Source organism: Orcinus orca, chromosome 11, assembly GCF_937001465.1.
Source record: "Orcinus orca chromosome 11, mOrcOrc1.1, whole genome shotgun sequence".
NCBI lineage: Eukaryota > Metazoa > Chordata > Mammalia > Artiodactyla > Delphinidae > Orcinus > Orcinus orca.
In genome coordinates this window covers 61,516,971-61,540,441 of record NC_064569.1, presented here as the reverse complement: position 1 = coordinate 61,540,441, position 23,471 = coordinate 61,516,971, and the positions used below count along the sequence as shown (strand labels likewise).

The following is a 23,471-nucleotide window of genomic DNA, read 5'->3' as shown; positions in this document are numbered from 1 at the left end:
GGTAGGCAGTGCACTGTGGGGAGTGAGGAAGATTAGTGAAGGGGGTCAAAGGTACAAACTTCCAGTTCTAAAAGAAATAAGTCACGAGGATGTAATGTACATAATGGCAACTATAGTTAATAATACTATAGTGCAGGTACTTCCCTGGTGGTCCAGTGGGTAAGACTCCATGCTCCCAATGCAGGGGGCCCTGGTTCAATCCCTGGTTGGGAAACTAAATGCCGCATGCATGCCGTAACTAGGAGTTCGCATGCCGCAATTAAGAGTCCGCATGCTGCAACTAAGAGTCCTCATGCCGCAACTAAGAAGCCTGCATGCTGCAACTAAGAGAGTCCGCATGCCGCAACTAAGAGGGTCTGTATGCCGCAATAAAGATCCTGCATGCCGTAACTAAGACCCGGTGCAGCCAAAATTTTTAAAAAATATTAAAAAAATAATACTATAGTGCATATTCAGAAGTTGCTAAGAGCAAAGCTTGAGGGTTTGCATCACAAGAAAAAAGAAAATTTTGTGACTGTGTATGATGATGGATGTTGACTAGACTTGTTGGTCATTTTGCAATGTGTACAGATGTCAAATCATTATGTTGTACACCTGAAAGTTGTATCATGTTATATACCAATTATACCTCATAAAAAGTTAAAAAAAAATGTTACTCCAGAGCTAGCAAGGAATTATATTTAAAATAACTCCTTTTTGTTAATGGCCAACCTTGATGATACAGTCAGATAAAATTAAAACATTAATAAAAAGAAAGTTAACAAAAAAAATAGATGTATTTCAGTAAAAGTTCTATAGGTACAATAATTAGCTCAATTATTTGACACGATAGACTCTGGAAGGTCGTCACATGAACTGTACTAGTTAAGGAAGCTGCATTCCAGTTTATCCCATCTTGGTACCAAATAATTCATGTGCTGAGCCTATAAAACATTAAAAATACAAGGTTTGAACCATTTAAATCAGTTCAACTATCTCCATTCTTACCATTACCTTTCTGTTGAAATTCATTATAGATTATTTCTTTTACTAAGACTAATCAAAAGTTTATATAATGGTTAATGTGGAGTACAAGTTGAAAAGACATTAAACTTACAAACCACACCTCAAATACTTAAAGTTCATGAATGAAGAGAAGTTATCTAAAATTTTATATGGTAAGAAAAGATATTTTTAAATGCTCTGAAAATATACACTACTAGTGTATATTTGAAACTACTACTAGTTTCAAATTCCAAAACTGTGCAGTCATCTTGTCATAATTCTTTGGTACAAATGTAATTTCAATATATTTATATGACTTTTGGCAAACTCTATGGAGACTCACTATTTGCTGTAGTGAAAATTGGTTCTATTTTTTCAAAAATATAACACTAAATACTAGAAATGTATTCCTGGGCATGACTCACTTTAGGAATGGCTATCTAGTAGCTAAGAGATGAAAAAATAACACTCTAAAGCAATTCAGATAATAAAACATAAGGTCATCTCATTAATTTTTTTCTCATGGGGATATTGGTCAGGTTTAGTCAAACTCCTCCTTTCTTATACTTTAGGCCTTGGGGTCAGCCTAATTTACCAATCACAGTGTTATGAACTTTTCAGAACTTCCTATTTAAAAATGTTTGGAAAAGCAAAAATTTCTCTCTATGATTTCAGAAGTGGCAGAGAGTTATGCTAGCATAGTCATGAAAACTAGCTTAGAGTTAAAGCTCAAGACTACACAAATCTTCAGTCAGTCAACAAATACTTAGAGCGCCCATCACACGTCAGGCACTATGGTAAGTTGACTTTCCTCTTTCCATACATTTACTAGCAGATACTAGACCATTCTGATCACTTTGGGTAAAAACACGAAGACTTGAAATTTTAAAAAAAGAAAATACATGGTTTTCTCAATTTCTTACAGTTTCCAATAAGATATTTGATATTTACTTTTAACTAATTAGACTCATTTATAAAAATTGGTTATAATCGTAAATAAATTTAAACTATTTTATTTTAGTAATTTAACCTTCTCTTCTTAGAGTAATCAGAGAGAGGAAGAACTATTCATTGCAACATAAAAAGATGCCCTGATCCAGCAGGAGATAACCTACTTTTTGATTGGCATTTTAGATTATTATATGACTCGAACTCCTTTCATATTTAATTAGCACATATTCCTTACAAATTTAAGAAGTATGACTCAGAAAATACTACGGTCTATAGTCAAAATGAAAGAAAATTTGTCAATGGGCACAAAGATATTTATGAATGCACATTATTAAAAGATGATGTTTAAAACTTTAAAGTCATTTCACAGAAAGAGTCTGTTGCTGAAGACATGGTGGATTCTGAAGCTTTAAAAATGAGAATGGTTAACCAAAATTTAAGACTACCAATAGCATTTTCTTGCAGGTATTCATAAAATATTTATAAATTCCTAAATGCTCAGAGTGTAAATGTTAATTGTGCTTTGCTCTTAGATAATTTTGTATAATTTTTTGGTATATTTTTCCTGGATAGTCCAGCATTTGGGGGAGAGGAGTTCTCCTATAAACATCATGAAGGTGATTATCAAATTTAAAGGTCTTGAACTTTAAAAAAATGAGACAATCAATGACCAAGTCAAAAAATTACTAAAAGTTATTATGCATACTTGTGATATAAACTTGTGCTTCTCTGCAATGATCTTCTTAAAGAAACCAGAAAACTATTCAGCTATAAAAACAGATTATGTAATTTAATTTCCAAAAGTCAATAAGAATTCACTAATGAAAGGGCCACCAAAATCTGAAAATTACTCCAATACTAAAAAGACGAAAGTAAATAAACCAGTCTTTCAAAACGAATTCTTGCATGGAAGGGTTGAGCTTAAATGAGAAGTTTCTTCCATCTCTGAAAGCCTCTTAAAAAACCTATATTTTATTAAGGAATTCCCATCTTGGTAACCACATTTCACAAAGCACAATCAATACAGGCTAGTTTTACCTTGATATTCTGGGCATCGACATTAGCTCCAGCTTCCAGAAGAAGACTAATGACTGTGGTATTCCCTGCTAGTACTGCCCAATGCAGAGCAGTGTTTTTGTGATACTTGTCACCAAGGTTAACTGAAACATTGAATGTTAAAAGCAATCTAGTTGGATCCACACTGAAAAGGAAAAAAAAACACAACAACAACAACAACCCTAATTTCAATTATAGAAATCATTACAGATACTAAACTGATTGTGGTTGCATTCCATCTTGGAACACTTCTATTCTAACCTATTTTCAACAATTTTATAATGAGTAATGAGACAACATTCTTAATATGAAGTGTTAAATACATGCAACACCATATAACCTAAACTACTTCGAAGAGAGAGCACACTTCGTCCTGACATTTATTATTTTTCACCTAGGGATTAATGCCATTAATATCTATATAATTAAACAATTAAAAATTTAAATCTAGATTGCTCCAAAAATGATTTAAGGCAACTTACTAATTAGTATGTTAAAGTTGCCAATATGCAAATCACATAAAAATGAGTCACTTTTTAAAAAGAAGGTAACGTCTTCCATTCTTGGAAATTGTTAAAAGAAGAATACCTTAAGGATACTACAATTACCAACATAAAGGTAAACACAGAAACTCAAAACATCCAAAAAGGTAATTTATGTTATATACTATGTACTCATTATAAGAATTTTAAATATTAGTGAGTATAACATTAATTGCTTTTTCTCATCACTTATTTTACATTTTATTATGCTGAAAGTTATCTGAATAAGTATTTTATAAATGGTTACATACCTATGTGTTCTATAAGCTGCCCACATTAAAGGCGTCATCCCATTCTGATCCATCATATCTACATCCTGATAGAGTAAAAAGAAAGTCAGACAGTAAAAACTTTTAAGTTCCTGCCAAATTTACTGAGAAAAATATAATTTACACATCACAGGAGAAGCCAGCGTAATAACAGTACTCAATCGAGGGTGATTTATGAAACTTTTTCTTTCTTAACTTTAAAATGAAACTATTATCACTGAATATTTTAATTAATGTGGATATAAGTATCTAATTGACATATATTAAGTATATATTCAATATTTAATTAACTTCTATTTCTCGTTTTCCCTTTTAAGATGCTTCACTCAGCCTTTCAATGTTTTCATTTAAAGATCTTAACATACTCTTGATCTTTCACCCACAAAGGATCGATTAAATAAATGACTTATGTCTCTGAAAAACTTATTTATACTAATTCATGATAGGAGGGAATAATAAAACCCTGCTTATTCCTAGGCATTTTAAAACAAAGAATAAATTCAATAAACTTCAACAGATTCAAAAAAGTTTGTTTGCTTTTTATCACTATCACTACACATAAATATTTTTAGAATTAACTAATTCTACAAAGTTTGTGGTGAAAAAGCAAGGTAATAAAGCAATCCTCTGTCTTACTCCCCACGATTTTCACTTTTTTTAGCTCATTATTTTGGTCTTTACCTCCACATGTTTAAAATATGATACCTGAATTGCTACTTTTTGATTTTTCAGTTTTAGGCATTACCCTAAATATGCATATTTTCCATATCCTCAATATGTAAAATAGCAAATTCTCTCTTTCTTCTCACTGCCCCACCACAAATATGCACCTTTCCTATTCTTTCCTCTGAAAAGATCTACTGTAATTCTGGTTCTATAAATATTTGATATTTACATTACTATAAATATATATGAATACTATTCCCAACAAAGTATGTAGTAAACTATGATTACTTTCCTCTCCTACCCAACTTTTTTGCTTTCCTTGGTACTGCATTTTTTCTCCCTTTTGCTTAGTTTTCTTTTTCTTTCTTTTTAGCAAATTAGAATTAAAACTACTACCTGTTCAACCAAAACTCTTCTCAAGTTATCTAAATCTCCTTTCAAGACAGGCTGATGTATCAGGGATTCTATCAGTTTCACTTGCCTAAAATTCCTTCTCCTGATCCACTCCAATCTGCCTGAGGCACCTGTCTCATTAACTAGAACAGGACTTCTTTGAAGACAGAAATTATTTTAAATTCATCTTTGTATTCTCAGTGCCCAGAAGAGTAGATAATCAAAAAACATTTGTTAAATGAAAAGACATGTTTATCTATCTACTCTTCCAGACTTCGGAAAGGCATGGGCTTTAGAATAAGACAGACATGATTTTGAATTCCTAGCTCTACCACTTAATAACTATAAAACTGGCAAAATTACATTAATTCTCTGAAACTCAGCTTTCCCACCTACAAATGTGAATACAAATAATGGCTTCATAAGACCCCTGTGAGGATTAAATGGAATAATGTGTGTAAAGCAAACTAATTCCATAGCCTGGAACACAACAGACATTCAATAAATATTAAGTTTCCTCTTCTTCCCTTCCCCATCTCCCATTCCTGGATTACATTAAACCAGCAGATCTTATCCAAGTTATGTTATCTAATTTACCAGTCAGTGGAGAGAGGACAGAGTTATAGTGAGTACACTATAAAACACTTCATAACTCTGTGTAGCAGTTCTCTGTAAGCTACTATTACTGATGGGAGTATGTCTCAAATATCCAAATGTATTGAGGCAGAAAAAATGCTGAGAACCACCACATTGACAAGTGACAACACATATCCTTGGACATCATCAGTTTTAGTCTCTTTCATGAAAACTGTAGTCAAATGTTATGCCTTATCACTACACATCTATTTCTAAATTTATTTTACGTGTTGTTGGGAACATCTCATGTAACCTCACTCAATAGTTACATTATACATGTTGATTTTTCTCCACTAAAAATCTTAAAAAAAAATCTTCTCTGAAGAAATGACATACTTCCTTGTTTCTTAGACGAGAGTTAAGTTCTGTCACTTATTTTACTTCCTTCACTGCCCTGGTTTGAAGAAAGCTCAACTAAATTTGATGTCCAATTAAAGCAAACATGTAAATTCTTATGTTTAAGTTTCTTCTTCCTTTTTAGTTGTAAGTCTTTTCATATCCTTTTTAAAAAGTGACAGTATTTAAAATATTAATAAGTAAAATAAAAAATGTAAAATTATGCCACATCTGTAGAGTACTAAAAGAAAAATGAAATTCAACCTTTTCTTTCTTTGGGTCGGGATTTAAAACTTGGTACTTCTTTTCCAAGTTCAGCCTGGACGTATGAGTATTCTCTATTAGGAAGAATTAACAAGCCCAGATCAAAAGGTTATGGTAATTCCATGATCAACAGGGCTCCATTACTTAGCATTTTCCCCTTTTTTTCCCTGAAAATCATCCAAAAGAATTGGTAGTGAGCACTGAATATATTTAACAGTATAACTAACATGAAACAATTGTGAAGAATAGAATGACAAACTGAATGGAAATGTCACAAGCCCTAAGAATGTAAATTTGATAAAATTAACCAAAAATGGGGGGGAAATGGAAAAAGGCTGAAAAGAAAGTATAATGAGTACCTAATCTGTAATAGCTATGAGTCAAAGGATATTATTTAAAGCTGAAAAATCAAGTAATAGAAATTTATCAGAACAAGTTAACACTAAGAAAAACAGTATAACTGACTAATGTCAATGTAAGACAGGGAAGAGAACGAAGAAATTAGAAATATACTAATTTTATTACTGCTTATAATTGGGAACTAATCAGAACTAATAAAAATTGAGCAAACATCTGATTAAAGTGAGGGAGAAAAAGAGAACTGTGTGACTGAGGAAAGAATTACCAAGCAGAAGAAAAGAACAAGCACAAAGGCCCTAAGACAGAAGCTTATCAGAGCTGTTCAACGAACAGCAAGAAGACGGGTGTGGTTAAAGCAGTAGTGAGGGGGAGATGACAGAAGATGAAATCAGAGGTATCCAGGGCTAGACCACACATGGTTCAATAGGCCAGAGAAGGACTTTGGTATCCATTTCAAGTATAATGTAATGCACATTAGAGTGGTTTTCTTTTACAATATTTTAGCATATAGATTGAAAAACAGTCTGGAAAAATATAAACTAAACTGTTAAAGGAAGTGATCTCAGTGGGGAGAGGAGGTAAAGGAAGAGGTGGGATTTCATTCTCTAAGTCATACTCTTCTATTATGTTTGAATATTTTACAATAAGTATGTGTTACTTTTCTAAGCAGAAAAAAAAACTCTTACTCATGAAAAAGAAAACTACTTGTCAGACATTTATTAACATTATCATGCATTTACTGCACAAGCGGTACTGTGACAAAAATCTCTGCCCTTGAAGAATTTTATAGCCTACATACTATGTCAGAGTTAAAATGATTACTGAAACATCCAAACTCCAAAATCAATAAGCTAACAAAAATAGTGAAAACTTTACACCACTTTTCCTACCCAGTTAAAAACTGGAAGAAAAAAAGTGAACATGTATTGTAAACTTATATCTGTAATACAGAAGGCCACTGAAGACAATGCCACGTGCAACAGCGCCATCTACTGCTTCAACTGCCAGTCTAGAAGGAACCGTAGGAGAACAAAGATGATCCCTTGTGGTAGCTGGTCTCCAAAGATGGCCCCTAATAAATCTCCCTTCCCAGTATTCACGCCCTTGTGCTCCCTCAATGAACATGCGCTGGCACTGTTACTTGCTTTAACTGACAGAATGGAGCAGAAATGCTGTTATGCCAGTTCAAAACGTCAGACACCTTCTGCTCTTGCTCTTTTGGGCACTCTGAGCCACCATGTAGGAAGTCTGGCTTCCCTGCTAGAGAGACCACATGGAGGGGTATCTTGGAGAAGAAATTCTAAGACTGCATGGGGAAAAAGAGAGAGGCCTAGCTGTCAACTGAGCCCAGCCTTTTAGCCATTCCTATCAAGATATAAGGTATGCAAGTGAGCCATCCTCCAGCCCAGTTGAGCCCCCAGACGACTGCAGCCCCCTGCCATTATCACAAGAGGAACCACCCAGCCAAGCCCAGTCAACCCACAGAATTGTGAAATACAATGGTTGGTTGTGTTCTAAAGCCATTATATTTAGGGGGTAGTCTGTTTACACAGTAATGGATAATAAACTCCCCCTTCCAGCAATTAATTTAACCAGTCTATGCCTCTTTTCCTTAGCAATAGTGTACAACACACAACTGTCACTGACTGTCACTGCCAACAGCAAATACCTTAAAGGATTCATAAAATAAATACTATTCAAATTCTAAATCTAATATTTTAAATTGAAATAACAAATATATGTTAATAGCACTGAATTAAAATCATTTGTCTTTCTCTTATGATAAGTTCCTTAGCTATAAAACTAATGTTTAAGTACAATGAGAGAAAACTCATGAAAGAAAAACTGAGTGACATTACTTTTAACAAAATACATGTTATTGAAACAAATGAAAATCATGGTACACAGAAACTGATAATATTTAATATGATTATAGTCACTACATATTCAGGAGAAATCAGGAAGAATCACTTAAATCATGAGAATTTTTCTGACATGTAAGAAGCAGTATTTTATATAGCAGAAACAGAGAAAATGACTTAAGGAATGTATCCCCCTTGAGAGGGACTTAATACAGAAAATAACCAGTAATATGTTCAAAAAAGTTTAAATGAATTCAGATGATATATTCAAAAGATGTAATTAAGGGAAAAAAATAGATACTTAAAATTTCTCCCTTACTTTCTGGAATTCATCTCTGTCACTACTGGAAATTAAAAAAACCCACCTTAATGGATCATTATCTAGATCATAACTGGTTTTCATATTTTTATGTTAACTACATTAAACAGCTCAATATCAAACTAACTATATATTTATTTATTCTCTTCATCCATCAGAAAGTACTATTTAAATATCACTAGACTGTTACACTTGTTAACACCAATAATATTAGGTATTTAAACCATGAAGAACGTTTGGTTAAAATCTACCCCATTGTGACTTTTTTTTACCTGTCCTTTTGCTATGAGATAAGCAACAATTGAGGTATGTCCAAACTGGGCAGCCAGATGAATACAGCTACATCCTTCTCCGTCAATTAATGAAGGATCTGCACCATATTTCATTAGTTGCACGACCATAGATAGATGGCCTTGTCTAAAACATAAAAGAATAAACACTTAAATATATAAAGTTATTTCAAACAAGAAACTCTGGAAAGATCTTTTTTTAAAAAATAGGGTAATGGTGGAAAAGATTACACAAATCTTATTTTATGTTATTTTAAAATAGGTATATGTCAAGACACATTTAGGATTTTATGTTCTTAAGTCTTAACTGGTATAAACGGTTTTTGAAAATTTATAGATACTCATAACTTCTTTAAATATGTAATAAATAGTTACTATATTCTATTAATCCTATTCCAATATGACCTTAATTGTCCCATGAACTAGATACTTCTTTCACTGTAAACATATGTAGGCTGCAAAAGTATTCCAAAGTTTAACACCATCTTATAATTAACTGGATTAATATCAGCATGGTTAATTCCTTAAGGACACTTTGGACAATAAACTTTGCTTCCAATGCAGGTAACACTGGACAGCAATACATTAGCACATTATTGATATTAATTACTGGCATAACAAGTTCTCCCATTCATTTCCTCATATTCTTTTTAAAGCTACTTAGTTATAGATTGCTAAAGGAACCAAAGGGGAAAAAAAAATCCAGAATTAAATTTAAACCTTGTGGCCCAGTGCAATGGAGTTGAATTTAGGTCTCCTCCAAGTTGATCCACAATAGCACCTTTCGAAATATAGTATCTATAAGACAAAATTTTAAATAATTAAGACAACTTTCATTTTCAATTTTAAGAAACTGTATGAAAAATAAAGAAATGTTTTTCATTTTAGATCTCATGCTAGTTTATGCCTTGGACAATAAACAATCTTTTGTGAGTTTTTAAAATACATTAGCAGAATTTTACATCAAACATATCACTCTCTTTTGTTCCACAAGTAAAAGAAAAGTAATTTTTTAAATTACAATAAAGAATAGCAAAGCCAAATAACAATCATATAAAAAAGAAGGCAGTCAGAGAACCACAAAGATTTGGATCCTACAGCAGCATCAGGTAGAATTTTGGAATTACAACAGCTGTAGAGCAGGCCAGACACATAGCCTACCATGGGTAGAAGCTCAGCTTTTTAAGCTCAGCTTTACTTTCCTCACAAGATTACTATAGATTAAATCAAACAACATATGTGAAAGAGTTTTATACACTGTAAAGTATAACATAAACGTTCTTTATGATGCCTTATTTGTTATGCTTTTAAAGCTGAGTTGCTTTAAAAAGAAACAGCAACCTCATTTCTTACTATATTCATGTCATAACATCTTGATATTCTCTGAAATGAACAGGACCTAGCTGCTTATATAATGCTTGTTTTGGAACTGATCAATGCAATGAATCTTGAATACAAATGATTTCAAGGCATTTGATGGCAAATGTTTGACATATGTATATTATTGAGGTTCTTAAACTGTTCTAAGTGATTACTGCTTTAGATCACTAATGCATTCACTCTTAATGCTCATAGTTCCAAACATTTAATATATTCAGTACTTACAAGCTTGATTCAGATATTTTCTGCTTTATACATTTAAGTTGGTGCTTTTAAAGCATTATGCAATGAAGGGCCCAATTCCACTCTATCATACAGTTTGAAGTAACTTAAAATATTTCTAGACTAAAATATTTCCAGTCCAAAACATCAGACAGTCTGAACACAAACATTCAAATGCTCCTAAACTGTTTCTTAAGGTACCCAGTAGACATTAATGCAATAATTGAAAATGATTTTTTGAGCCCAAAGAGAAGTACAGCACAGCCAAAGAACAGCTTTGATAGGAAATATTTTCTTTAAAATTCCAACTAGAAAGTTTTCTTAAGCAATTTTATTACCTTCTCTATAGTTAATATATCTGTGTTCCTGAGACGTATTTTTACTCACATTTCAAATCCTTGCTAGGACTATGGCAATGAGTGATTTCCAAACTAGTTCTAAAGTACAACTTTTTTTTAACAAGGATAGGGGAAATTTTTTTTCTGCATGATAAAGAAGAGTAACTTCTATCACCTTTTCATTGTAAACCTCTGGAAGAAAAATACTATATTTTTATGACATGTTATTTTTTTGTAGCTTTAAGACCCTAGTTCAAACTATAAAATTCTGAGAAGATTGTATAATTCTTATTTTTAAACTCAAGCCTCCTTGCAATACTATAAGATGGTTATTATCAAGAAATGTACTTGCGGGTACTAATGATCCCTAGATTTTGAGAAGAGAATATCAATGAACAAGAGATAGCAACTAATACTTGAAAGATGAAAAGCAAAGCGCTAAAACCCAAATGTCTCCAGAGGAGAACACCAATGAGAAGCAAACCAGAATATGTTATAAAACCCTAGAAAGGCTAAGGGATTAAAGGCAATAGTCACCTCAAAAGAAAGTAATAAGAAGCTGGACTGTAAACAGAAACACTGGTTCAAAGTCAATATAAGCTGCTGAAAAATTGTTGTTTTCTAACTTATATTCTCACTGAAAGTGAGTGTGTATTTAGCATCACAATAGGCATTTTAGTGACATGGAAGCAATCAAGCAGCTGACAAAGCTAGACTAGTTTTCTTTGTGCACTGTCATCTTAAAATGTGACTACTTAAATTTTTAATATTATTATAGTGATAATTCAAACTCTTCTATTAAAGTTCAGATTCATTCTAATGTCTCTAAACTTCTCATGCTCCTGTTGATTTTAACATTCAGCCATTCAGTATTTGCCAAAAGGTGTATTCAGTGCATCTTTCCAGAGAAATTTAAGACTCAAGGAATTACATCACAGAAACACATGGGACACTGAAAACGTTGCAATGAAAGTTTACATGCTAAAGGGACATTTGGGAGGTTCCTAAGTCCCACAACTTCCAATCAGCTTTGTTATGTCTCTCCTAAATATGAATGGTCAAACATGACCAGATAGTTGAGGAAAGCTTCAAACATGGAAGGAGACCAAAATAAACAGAAGAAGCCCAAAATAGACAATATATAGAGAAGAGCTTAAAAAACTAAAGTTATAATAAATAGTCTCCAAAAAATAAGAGAAGATAATATACTCATGACATAAGAACAAAACATTTTTTTTAAGTGGGGTGGGGGGTAGAGATCAAGAGAGAATGCTTCAAATTGAAAATGCCATAGATAAAATTAGAAATTCAAAAGAAGGATTAGAAGATAAATTAAGAACATCTACCTAAAGCACAATAGCTATAAAAGGACCATATCAATGCACAATAATGTAAACTTTCACAAAGTGGGGAATAAAGAATAAGAGCTTATATGTCGCCAGGGAAGAAGAATAAGCCACACACACACTGTGCTCTTAGAAATTATAAGCTACATATTTTTTAACAAAGCCCCATATTCATTTACAACACCTTGACTTGAAATCAAACTAAAATCAGAGACTACAAGCATTATTAGCTGTTGTTAACAAAGAATCTTGAAGTAACAGGAGACTGCTGAAGACCAAAGCCTGCACTAATCCTTTTTATTTCATTATATCAGGGTAAAATCTAAGAAATAGTTAAAAGACTTCCACTTGAAAACACTAGGAATATAAGAAATCCAGGCCAGGTGAAGGTCTCCTCCTTTCCAAATTATACTTACTTTAATATCTTACCAGCATGAAAAGTGACCCAACTAACTCTGCTTGAAGCAAGCTCCTACAGTACGTCCTGATGGAACATAACTGTTACAAGGGACACTTCTCCATGGATCTCTGGTGGCTCCCATATGTCTTGCTGAGTATATGAGAAGACTGCAAGGTCCTGACCACTCTACACAGGCCATTTCTGAGTTCTGTTTGCATCAAGCAACCTTGAGAGATGAGGTAACGTCTCCCTCTGGGACAAAGAGCGACTTTGCTTCCCATGTACTATAAAAGCAATGAATATCCACTGTGTGTGCTGCATTGACCATATCAAGCCACTCCCATAGGACCTAGGGAGCTATGCAAATATGATGTTCATGCTATTTGCTGTGCTATGAATAGTAAAGTCCTTGGTCTCTACCTGAGTCATGTATCTTCTGCCAGCATCCATGAAATAGTAATACGCTGTAGCTTCTAAGAAGGGTGTAATTCTAGACTGAAAAGTAAAAAATTAATCTTGAGGCTATAAATACCAGTTACTATAGAAAACTGCATTTACTCACCATTATGTTTGTTTTAGGAAAGTAACTTGCTAAACTACTAATTGTAAGAAATTAAGTTTACCCCCCTGATTGGGAGATTGTGACTGACATATCTACAGTACTACGTACAAAATAGATAACTAATGAGAACATGCTATATAGCACAGGGAACTCTACTCAGTGCTCTGTGGTGACCTAAATGGGAAGGAAATCCAAAAAAGAGGGGATATATGTATACATAAGGCTGATTCACTTCACTGTACAGCAGAAACTAACACAACGTTGTAAAGCAACTATGCCCCAATTAAAAAAAAGAAATTAAGTTTACCCCTCTGAAGACATAATATACACAGACACTGTAGTTATTAACCCATTCTATAGTTAGTGACTTTATTCTGTAACCTCACTTGCCCATAAGTGGTGGAACAATCCATAAGGCAGGCAACATCAAGACTTTTTGTCTGTATTTCTCATTTTAGAGTTTCTTATTTATTTATTTATTTATTTATTGTTTTTCGGTACACGGGCCTCTCACTGTTGTGGCCTCTCCCGTTGCGGAGCACAGGCTCCGGACGCGCAGGCTCAGCGGCCATGGCTCACGGGCCCAGCCGCTCCGCGGCATGTGGGATCTTCCCGGACCGGGGCACGAACCCGCGTCCCCTGCATCGGCAGGCGGATTCTCAACCACTGCGCCACCAGGGAAGCCCCTCTTATTTATTTTTAAACACAAGACAAATGTGAATTTTTTGATCAACAGAATGAGATCAAATATATCTTAACTATAACACTTGAAGCAAAAAAATAATAAAGTAATGCTTTAAAATTCCGAGAAAACTAAGCTTAATCTAGAAGTCTACACTCAGCCAAACAACCAATAAGGTTTGAGGGCAGAAGAGATAGTAACTTCAAAAGATTTACCTCCCAAGCACTCTCTCTCAGAAAGTTTCTGAAAAACGAGCTCTACTAAAACCAGAGAGTAAACCAACAGAGAGAAAAACCTGAGATCCAGGAAACTGAAACCAACACTGGAGCAAAGGGATTTCCCAGAATGATTGCAAAGGGATTTCCCAGAATGATTGCAAAGGTAAGTCTCAAGACAATTGTTGTGCGCAGCTCTCAAGAGCAAACAGTCTGGGCTGGAACAGAAAGATGGAGAAATTCAGGAATGATTTCATCCTACCTACTCCACCAAAAAAGGAACCAATAAATTATTTGATACTGTTTGCATACACAGATGGGTTTTACAGTTCTGTCTATGAGTATGGGAACAATTAGTTCCAATATACATAAAGTTAAACAAATGAAAAAAGAAAGCAACTATTACTTCTGACAAAAATAAAAATTCTACAGGAAAAAAACAGATATCATAGAACACTTCTGGGCTCATCAGTGATAATTTACATATGCACAACAATTTAAACTTTGCATAGTAATTTAACTAAAACTATAAAGAGGACAGAGGAAGAAGTATTAGTGGTGAGGTGTTCTAGGACATCTAGTTATCCCAAAAGAGAAAGTCAAAATATAATAACTGATAAATCAAGAAACAGCACAAAAACTGGCAATATTTATTAAAATTCAAAATTCATCCTCCTTACTTTCCTTCTCCTAAGAATTCTACAGATATATAAGAACATAAGCAAAATGGTATGTGAACAAGGTATTATTTACAACACTGTATAAAATAGTAAAAACACTAGAATCAATCTAAATGTTCACCAATAGGTAAACCATTAAATAAACTAAGTCAATACAATTAAACATTATACAGCTTTTTAAAAAGAATGATGTAGCTCTAGTTGCACTGATATGAAAAAATTTGAAGATACATAAATTAAATGAAAAGAGCAGAAAAGCATTTGCTATCATTTGTGTAAAGAAAATAACTTTCTAGATAAAAGTAACAACATAAAAATGTAATATACAAGAGTAAGTACTGAAGAAACAGCTAAAGTACTGAAGATAGTTACTTCTTAGGTACAGGACCCAGGGGGTGGGGGGGGGGACTGCTGTTTCCATTGTAAGTTTTTAAGTACTATTTGATTTTTTAAAATTGTTTATGCACTATTTTGATTAAAGTAACAGTAATTTAAAAAAATACAGATACTACAGAAGGCTAGATAATTTGAACCAACCCTCCAATTAAAGAAAACTAAAAACAAGCTCAACAAAATAAAGAAATATTTCCTAAAAGCAAATATTTCCTAAGAAGATTATGAGCATTTACCTGGCTAAGATTCAGGAGATTAAAACTGGGAGAAATTAGAAAACTGCTTGGGCACCATCTACCCTAGAGACAATTTGCTGATACAGAAGAGTTGGCCAAGAGGCAAGCTAAGCAGACAAAAGCAAAATAAGGGCTGGGACCCCAAAAAGCTGCACTGTAGGAGTAATTAAGAAACAGAAGTAAACCTGGCTCTAGCATGGTCTTCAGCCACCTGAGTGATCCAGAAAATCTAAAGGCTTAAATTAAAGTTGGGCTTAGCAGAAACAAATGGTATCTTCTCATCTTAGGCCTCAAATTATTCAACAAATAAGTTTTTAAGCATAATGTCTATTATACATTCGAAGATAGTCAGGCACACAAAGGAATAATATAACAGATACAGACCCACACAGACTCCCAATGCTATCTTCTCAGCACAGATTATATAATAACTATATTTTCAAGTATAAGACAAGATGGAAAAGTACAGCAACAAATGAATCAAATAACGCAAGTTTAAAAAAAAATTAAAATTCTAGAACTAAAAAATAAACAAAATTGGAACTCAATGAATAGATTTAACAGCAGATTACACATAGAGAATAAATGAACTGGAAGATAAGTCAGAAGTTTCCAGAATGAAGCAGAGAAGAAAAGGACAGTACACACAGAAGAGAGGATAAGAGACACAGCATACAATGAAAAGGTCAAACATACATTTAACTGGTGTTCCAGGAGAGCAAAAAGAGAATGGGGCAGAAGCAATGTTTGAAGAAATAATGGCTGAGATTTTCCAGAACTGATGAAAACATTAATCCACGGAATCAAGAATTTCTTGCAATCTTATTCAGGGTAAATAAAAGAAATCCACACCTAGAAACATCATCATGAAACTGCAGAAAACTAGAAACAAAGAAAAAAAATCTTAAAAGCGGCCAGAAAAAGAGAAAGAAAGAAAAAAAAGCCTTTAAAAGTGTAATACTTAGACTGACTTCTCAATAGTAACAGAAGCCAGAAAACAGTGGGATGATATTCTCAATGGGTAAAAAACAAAAATAAAATTAAAAGAGCGGCCAACCTAGATTTCTATACCATGTGAAAATTTCCTTCACAAATGAAGATGAAATAAAAACATTTTCTGACAAACAAAAACAGAACTTAGACATCAAGAGACCTATACTGCAGGCAGAGGAAAGGTTAGAAATACAAGAAGGGAAAAAAGGAGCAAATAAAATGGAAATACGCTCTCCAGAAGAAAGTGATTCATGGATTTCAATGTGTCAGTTATTACTTGTTTAATCTTTCTTTAGTACTCTAAGGGCAAATTCTTTTACCTGATATTAACATCCTATTTGTCTCTAGACTCTGTACGCTGTACTTAAAAGGCACACCTGCAAGCAGTTCATTTCAGATTCATGTCTCTATCTAAAAATCTTATATCCAAATTGCCAGAGACTATTTCAGCCAGATTTACTAACACTTCCTTATCATCCTGACTCCTGCTTATCTAACCACCTCTTATTATTACTGAACAAGCAGATGAACAGTAAGTAATAAAAATAATTTATACTGAGTATATAAAGTATTCTTCAGTTATGCTGGTGTGAAATTAGTTTATTATTACCTGCTATTATTAACTCCTCTCTTTCCTTTTGTAGCTTTTACCCGTAGAATTCATATTTAGAATGTAAGCTACAAGTTAGACTGCCTGAGTTAAAGTCCAGACTCCAATCTTTATCAGTTTTATGTCACTGGTAGCGTATTTAACCTCTTTATGCTTCAGTTTCCACATCATTAGGACAGCAGTAAAAATTGTTATTTTTCACACAGGGTTACTTCAAGAATTAAGATTTAAGGAAATATACATGGAAAAGCACTCAGCATAGTATCTGTCACATAATAAGCATTCGATATATGTTAAAAACAATTTTTTTCAGGAAAAAAGGACACAGAATCTACATTTTAAAAGCTATGAATTTTAGAAATTATATATTTTATAATTATTTCTAATAATTTTATAGTAATAACTAATTACCTAAAATATAGAAATGCTTACTTGACTAAATCTATTCTGTTATTGATGGCAGCCCAATGGAGGAGTGTAACATTTTCTTTGTCTGGTTGCCGTACATCATAACCTGCTTCCACCAATTCTCGGCAGCGTTCATATATTCCATATCTTGAAAAGAAAGAAAACGTGATTGTTACCACTATTTGACAAGAAATTTAAAGCTGAAAATAGCATTTCCAGAAGAAACTAATGCTCCATTTTGAAACCTGGAAATTAAAATGGCTTTCTCAATATAAAATGTTACTTTAAAGATATCAATATTCCAACAGTTTTTATTACTAACCCATTTTATAATTAAAAATTTTTCATCTATAAGAATGTAATAACTCATGAAGTGGAAGAGAAAAGGATAACGTAAATAAAATGTCTATCAGTTATTTATTTTTCTTAATATCACCACTTATTCTACAAAACACTTAAGGCAGCTTATAAAAATACATACAGCTATGTTAAAAAATATTAAATCATAAAGAAGCAGTAACAAAGAGTTTATCAATGATTTAGAACAGCATTGAGAAAAGGATGTCTTACAACCTCAGGATTCTTTATTTACAAATTTAGCCTCAAAATTCGTAAGGCAAATAAGAAAGGAAGTGTAGGGGTGGGAGCAGGGCAGGTGCAGGAGTCCTGTGCGTTCAAGCCAATGAGACAGAAGAGAAAGTCTACTGGGAGAATTCGAGGAAAGACGTTCACGCTTAATAAAGGAGAAAGGTGCACGCAAATAGCTTGACCTTTACCTCCCTTCCTGTTTTTGGTCATTCTGTGGCAGCATATATATTTTTTAAAACTTTGTATTATGGAAATTTTCAAGCATAAGCAAAAATAAAAAGAACAGTATGACAAACCACTAAGAATCCATCATGGAGCCTCAAAAACCATCAACTTCATCCTAAACAAAATACTGGATCCTTGGAAATACGAGACACAAAAACAAATCAAATGAGCTTTGACTATATTTGTAATTTCTTAAAGTGGTCTCCAAAATGGGGAGGTATACCACAGGGTGAGGTTGGGGGAAAGGTGGCCTAATAAAGGAACATTAGAAGCCAATATTAAAACTGTATTCGTGTCTTAGCTAATAGAGAAAGAAATTAAGCTGCACTAATATTTAATACAGCCTTCAATGCTGCCCTACAATGGCTCTGTACTACATGTGTACACGTACACACACACACACACACACACACACACACACACACACATGCACAAGGTAAATCAACCTAAGGGAAGAACAAGAGTTCCACAATTCACAGGAGATGACAGAAGTTCCTTCAGCTCTTTGTTCTTTGTCAGAAAATTGTTTACATGTGCCCAGTTAAGTGAACTAGGCATATTACCTTAAAGAGCAGAATCTACCTCACACTTTGAATGAGACAAGTGATGATAAAAATCTTTTTAACTATACTGAGAATCGCTGGTTACTTTCCTAACATTTAAAAGTGAGTATGCATTTTCCTTTTAACAAAAAAGACAAGTGTTTCAAATCTGCTGGCTTTTTTGGGGAGCGGGGCACAGGTAGCGATGGCAAAGAACTGTGACTGGTATGCTATCAACCATATACAGTTGACCCTTGGACAACATGGGGGTTACGGGCGCCAACCCTCCCGCAGTCAAAAATCCACATGTAACTTTACGGCTGGCCCTCCATATCTGCAGTTCCGCATCTGTGGATTAGACAACTGCAGACTGTTTAATACCGTAGTATGTATTTGTTGAAAAAAATTCGCATTTAAGTGTATCCAAGCTGTTCAAACTTGTGCTGTTCAGTGGTCCACTGTATTCTTAAGAAAGGTAAAGATAGTCAGTCTGTTCCCCTTCAAGGCAAAGAGGGTATTTCAGACACAGTGAGAAACTTAACTACTTTCATTTCAGAAAAACACCTACTATAAAGAGAATATTTTTTTAAAATTGTATGTTTGGGGCTTCCCTGGTGGCGTAGTGGTTGAGAGTCCGCCTGCCGATGCAGGGGACACGGGTTCGTGCCCTGGTCCGGGAAGATCCCACATGCCGCGGAGCAGCTGGGCCTGTGAGCCATGGCCGCTGAGCCTGCGCGTCCGGAGCCTGTGCTCCGCAACGGGAGAATGTTTCTATCATTATACAATATAGTTTCTGAAAGATCTTATACAACAACTGTAAAAACATTCTTATGTGGGCACACTAAAAAATTCTGAAACAATTTTCTAACATGTGTGAACCCATTTGCTGTAATTACAAAAATGTCAAAACCTGATTAGTTTGCAAGAACTATCATCAGAAAATGTACATTTACAAGGTAAAGTTTAGTAAAATCTTTACTTAGTGAATAGTACTGAAAAGTAATTACTGTAACTTAATAAATGCAGCATATGTTGTAATTCTTCCATTAGGGAATCATGTATCTTTGTGAGATTTATCTTTTTTCCAGCCAAATAATCATGAAAACAAAGTATCTAAATAAAATAAATTTAGGATCAGATTTCCATACCACTGTAACATAAAATATTAAACTATCTAAAATAATAATGAGGAAGCATATTTAATTATACTACTCTTACTGTAAATAAGGTTAATTAATGAAAGATGTTAAAGTAAGACCTAAAGAAATATATACCCTAATTTCCCCCAAAATTATCTGCAAATTTAATGAAATTCTAATTAAAACCCCAAATGAATATCTCATGAATGTCCCAAGTAGAACCCTAAAATTCATTTGTGAGAGTAAAAGACCAAGAATAGCTGAGACAATTTTGAAGACTAAGAAATAATTAAAACAATGTGGTACTATACAAGATTAAATGGAAGAAAAAAAGAGTATTTAGAAATGGACTGCAGAATGACATCACCATCATGGTGGAAGAAGACATTCATCGTTTTGTGCCCCCTCCAACAATAATAATTCAGCCTCTATCCATGGACCTCTGTGGGCACTATGGGATCCAGCACCATCGGCCAAGAGAGCTGGGAGAGTCTCACCCACCCATGCATTGGGTACCAGGCATACAGACCTATTCCTAGCTGTGGACCCTGCAGTGGCCCACGAACTGGCTCCAGCCACCATCTGGTAGCCCCAGTCACCACTGTCTTTCACAGTCACCACAGATGACAGAGCCTTTCTGGAAGTGCAGGTTTCCAGAGAAGGTCCAGCACATTGTTACAGGAAAAAAATATGAGTTTGGATACACTGAAGAGGAGTACTTAATCATGAGCTGCATGACTAGGGGCGGGAAGGGGCTGGGAGAGTGGCAGATGGGACTCTTGGAGGACATTAAAGGGACACAGGTCTCACTAACTTCTTTGCAGACTCCATCAAAATACGTAAAGAACTTTTACAAACTAATTATAGAAAGACAAAAGAACTCAAAATAGGTATATTTAAAATGGTTAATTCACACAGGAAGAAACCCAAATGGCCAATAAACATAGAAAATATATTCAATATCATTTGTAATCAGAGAAAGGCCTATCAAAAGAGAGAAAAACCATTTCACAGCTCTCAAACTGACAATGACTAGTAAGTGTGACAAAACTAGAACTGAGCAAAAATGCAGTGGAAAAAGAACTCATTTCCTGCAGATGGGGGTATAAATTGGCACAGCCACTTTGGAAAACCATTTGGCAAGAACTGGTAAAGCTGAAAAAGAACACACTGAACAAGCCAGAAGTTCCACTTGAGTTGTCTACCCTAGAAGAACTTTTGTTTATGTGCACAGGGGAACAGGTAGTGAGACATTCACTGATGCGATGCTTGAAATAATGAAACAGTAGAAACGATTTAAAGTATACCTCGATAAGGAATGATAGAATACTACAAAGCAGTTAAACAGGACAGATTAGGTCCTTATTTACCAACACTGATAAATCACAAAAGCTATATAGTTTTTTTGTTTGTTTTTAAAAAGCAAACTGCAAAAGGATATGTAGTGTAGAATACAACTTACGTAAATTTTAAGCATACATTATAATAGCATATTTTGTTTACAGATGTTTGTAGACATGTACAAGAATGTTCATGAGAATGATTCACAGCAATTTCAAGAGAGGTTTCCTCGAGGAGATAAGGAAAAGAGCATGCTGAGCAACCTGCAGCAATTACAGCAAAATGTTAGCATCTGCTTAATCTGACAGTTATATTCTTCTCTATACTTATCTGTAGGATTGAAATGTTTTAAAATTTAAATAAATGTTTTAAAAGGTAGAAATTATAGACAGCACACATAGATACTTTTCAAGAAAAAGCGTAATTAGAAGGGTATTTGAGGAATAAAGAAAAGTGGTTGTTTTTTTTCTTAACATGAAAGATCCTGCAGTGTATTTGCTGATGGAAATCATGCATTAGGGTGAGACACATTAATGACAAAGGAGAGAAAGAATATATTAATAGGAGCAAAGTCTCAAAAGGAAAAACGAATGTAGAGCAGTATAATTTGTTTGCTAAATACAGCTGGGACAATGTGCTTTGATTTTTGACTACATACAACATTCAGGAAAGTAGGGTGACAGTGGACTAAGGACTTCCAAAAATTTGCCTCTCCACAAAAGTAATGAAAAAACTGGCAGTATCAACGTTTTCAGAACTCTGGAAAAGTTAACAAAAGGCTTTCAGCAATCCAAGGGATCTTTAGTCAAGAAAAACAGCTGAATTTCAGGAAGAACAGAGGACTGTGGTGTTTTAAAATACCACAGTCCCATCCTCTGCTCCCCAGCAGCCTTGAAAAATAAGTTGTATTCCTGGTACTGATAGCAGAGTGAGCAGAATAGGAATGGAGTTCCTTCAAAGCCTCATTCTCAAAGAGGAGTCATTATTTCACCTATATGGTGGTTCCCTGGAAGAGTCTACTTGAAAGGCTTATCTATTAGACCTCACCCAAACTCATTAAAACCTCCTTTCTGGGATGTTTGTCAAATGTTTTAACGTTAACAGTTGTTTGAGAGGATGGAAAACAGTTGGGACAAACAACAGACAAATCAAAAAGCTTAAGCAAAAGCTGAGGAATGAGATATCCACAGGGGCTTGAAAAGCTCAGACATATTCTTGGGAAGCTAGAAGGCCATGCACATGTTCAACAAAGACTGGAGAAGGCCCTAAGCTCTCACTTCTGATTGACCTTGAGGTTCTTTGCAAGCAGAAAGTGAAGGCTAAGGCAGAGCTGTAAGCTGCCTGGCTGAGTGCTGAGTGTCTCAACTTGCACTTGCATGAAGAGTTCCTCGACAAAGATCAAGACTTACTGGTTCTAGGGATTTAAGAAGTCTCTGACCACTAACTAACCAAGTAGAGACTTCACTGGGCACACATGACAAAGATACAGACTTTATAGAATTAGTTCAGAAATGTTACAAACAACAACAAACCCTGGAGAACCTGATACCCAGAACTGCCATGTTACATTATTTGAACAGTCCAGTTTTCAACAAAAAATTACAAGACATGCAGAAGAGCAAAAAAGTATAACCCATGGGGAGCAGGGGGGAGCAATTAATAGAAACTGTCCCTGAAGAATCCCAGACATTGCACTTACTAGACAAAGACTTTAAATCAGCTATTTTAAATCTGTACAAAGAACTAAAGGAAAGTATGAAAACAATGTCTCACCAAGTACAGAATTATCAAATAGAGAATATCAAAAAGAGAAAGAAATGTATATTTCCCTTAAAATACAGATGTCAAAAAGAAAACAACTGCAACAAAAAACTTACTGTGTAGCCTTAACTATGTCCCACGTGCTGTAATCATCAATATGAGTTTTCCGTCCAAGGGGTTCACCATATCCATGGCTATAATGGCTTTGAGGTTTGATTTCCTGTTGAAGAAAAAAAATTACATAGAGATAAGAATTGAGAAATGAAGTATGAAAATATTTCAGTATTTTACTATTGCTTTTGTGCTGTTTGAAGAATGTTTGTTATTTAAAAGATTAAGTTTAACCTTATGCTGAAGTCTGTACTCTTTGGAGAAAAAGCATGTTCAAACAGATCTACCCCTTACACACAGTCTCACAACAGAAAAGCTACAAAACTGTAAATCAGTGACAAATCAGTAACTGAAATTCATCTTTAGCTCCA

The 23,471-nt window shown here is 34.2% G+C and overlaps 1 protein-coding gene across 2 annotated transcripts in view; it reads right to left on the bottom strand.

Moving 5' to 3' along the window:
- ZDHHC17 (zinc finger DHHC-type palmitoyltransferase 17) overlaps positions 1-23,471 on the bottom strand; it is a 136,365-nt gene that overhangs the window by 76,287 nt on the left and 36,607 nt on the right. For both annotated transcript variants that reach the window (XM_033431317.2, XM_004271574.4), the window contains exons 2-7: positions 23,106-23,209; positions 17,418-17,540; positions 9,649-9,726; positions 8,911-9,055; positions 3,785-3,849; positions 2,974-3,136 (exon numbers count right to left, since the gene is read on the bottom strand). In XM_033431317.2, coding sequence (XP_033287208.1) covers positions 2,974-3,136; positions 3,785-3,849; positions 8,911-9,055; positions 9,649-9,726; positions 17,418-17,540; positions 23,106-23,209 — 678 coding nt within the window. The remainder of the gene's footprint in view (positions 1-2,973; positions 3,137-3,784; positions 3,850-8,910; positions 9,056-9,648; positions 9,727-17,417; positions 17,541-23,105; positions 23,210-23,471) is intronic.